This window comes from Centruroides sculpturatus, unplaced genomic scaffold (assembly GCF_000671375.1).
Source record: "Centruroides sculpturatus isolate CEXI.00-Female unplaced genomic scaffold, Cexi_2.0 scaffold1166, whole genome shotgun sequence".
NCBI lineage: Eukaryota > Metazoa > Arthropoda > Arachnida > Scorpiones > Buthidae > Centruroides > Centruroides sculpturatus.
In genome coordinates, this window is record NW_019385330.1 from 60,171 (window position 1) to 62,108 (window position 1,938).

Consider the following 1,938-nt stretch of genomic DNA (forward strand, 5'->3'; position numbering starts at 1 on the left):
CATCAAAATTCAGATTAATCTCCAAAACGAAATGAGATCCAAAAATTTCAAGATTTATTTCATTTTTAATTCATTGTTTATTATTTATAATTTGTTTCCGGCCATTTTAATATATTTCGTTATGGAAAATTTATGGAGAAGGAGGAGTAGAGAAGGTAAAAAAAAAAGTAGGTAATAGAATGTCATGTTAACAGAAATACAAATGAATAATGGATGAGTGAGTATTAAATAATTTAAATAAAAGATCATAATATTCGATTTGATTTTAATGGATTTGATGACATACATAGACTACATACAAGAAAGACATCGGCCGTACACGAAGTGTTTAGCCGGCAGAAAAGAGTGTAAGCAGAGTCGGTAGATTAACTGGTCTTTCGACTAATAGTTCAAACTTAGCTAGAGACAATATTTGCCGCTAGTTGGCGCCACTGTTAGCAGGAGAGCGTTGTTCTTGCTAGGTATATACTGAAGTCAGTGATTTTGACCTATAATAATTGATTTTTTAGCTACATAAAAATGCCAACGTGCTTTGCGCCAGGATGCGAGGCAGGATATAAGTCATGAACGAGAAGAGACATTTATTATATCCACGAGACGACAAGATGCTAACAAATAAATGTTACGTTTGTGACGTACATTTTGCGAGTAGATTTATTTTAAAAACCTTCTCCCATGTTATAAATGGAGAGAAAGTAGAAATTCCACGAGATCGCTGGGCATTAACGTCGGATGCATATCCATCAAACTTCCCTAATTGTCCTAAGTACATTAGTAGGTCTGTACCTCAAAAACGATCAACGCGATGTCTCACAAGAAATGAAGAACCATCTAGGAAGGGATCACAAAAAGACAATACCAAAGGTAACTATTTATGGTTTTTATGTAATCTTAATCCTCAGTGAGTCATGTAATTTTTTGCCCTTGCCTGAGTTGCAGTGCGTCTCTCGGACCCTGTGTTTTAATATAAAATTAAATTTTATCTATCTATCTATTTTATCTATATTTAAGGAACATTTTATATTTAAAAATTAAGTAAAGATTGAGCTGGGTTTGTGAGATCCACTGTGATTCACTGAGGGTTATCTCTCTGTGGCCCATCTTTCCTTATAAATACTTTAAGATTAATTGTCTGATATTTTTTTTTATCAATCATTAGATTTGCATGATACACACTCCCAAGTAACAACTGTAGAAAAGGAAGTAGAAGAACCCTCCACATCTGAAGCTGCAACTACACAGCATCCTGAGCTGTTATATGTCAATAAAATCTCTGCTTTGCAGTCTGAATTGTTAAAAGTCAAAGAGGATTTATATCGGTGCAGAAAGCAAAAGATGACCTATAGGAAGAAACTGAAAACTCTTCAAACAGAAAATCTCAAGCTTCATCAAGAAAATAATGAACTTAAAATAAAACAGTTGTCGGATGATAAACTTGATTCCTTACCACCGAGACAGATACTTGTAATAGAGCACATGCTGAAAGCATGCCATGTAAAAAGCAAAAAGGGTATGAGATATGACATTAATCGGTTACTTGACTGTTTGCTTTTAAAAATTAGGTCACCATCTGTCTATGAATTTTTGAGAAATAATGATTACTTGCCTTTACCCTATCAGTCTACACTGCACCAATATATCTGCACTTTTTGACGCTTTAAATCGTAGATTGCCACAGGAAGGAATCAGATATGATTCAAATGATCTCAAGGTAATAGTAATGATTCACTAGGAAAAACTATAAATGTTTTAATTAATAACATTTTTAAAATAGATTATTAAAGAATCTCTAGAATGGTTAAATAGATGGGAAGCATTCAGATTACAGATTAGAAGCACTGATCAAAAGGGATTTTTGAGCCACCAGACAGCAGAAAATCTACTAAAATCTACGCTTGACGCTGATTAGTATCTTAGCACTCATCAAACAATTGCTTC

The 1,938-nt window shown here is 33.6% G+C and overlaps 1 protein-coding gene across 1 annotated transcript; it reads left to right on the forward strand.

Annotated features, from left to right (window-relative positions):
- Window positions 1-377: 377 nt before the first annotated feature.
- On the forward strand, window positions 378-1,668 carry LOC111637739. The gene is made up of 2 exons (XM_023383302.1): window positions 378-864; window positions 1,160-1,668. The coding sequence occupies exons 1-2, from the start codon at window positions 564-566 to the stop codon at window positions 1,651-1,653; spliced, it is 795 nt and encodes a 264-aa protein (XP_023239070.1). The 5' UTR covers window positions 378-563; the 3' UTR covers window positions 1,654-1,668.
- The last annotated feature ends 270 nt before the right edge of the window (window positions 1,669-1,938 follow it).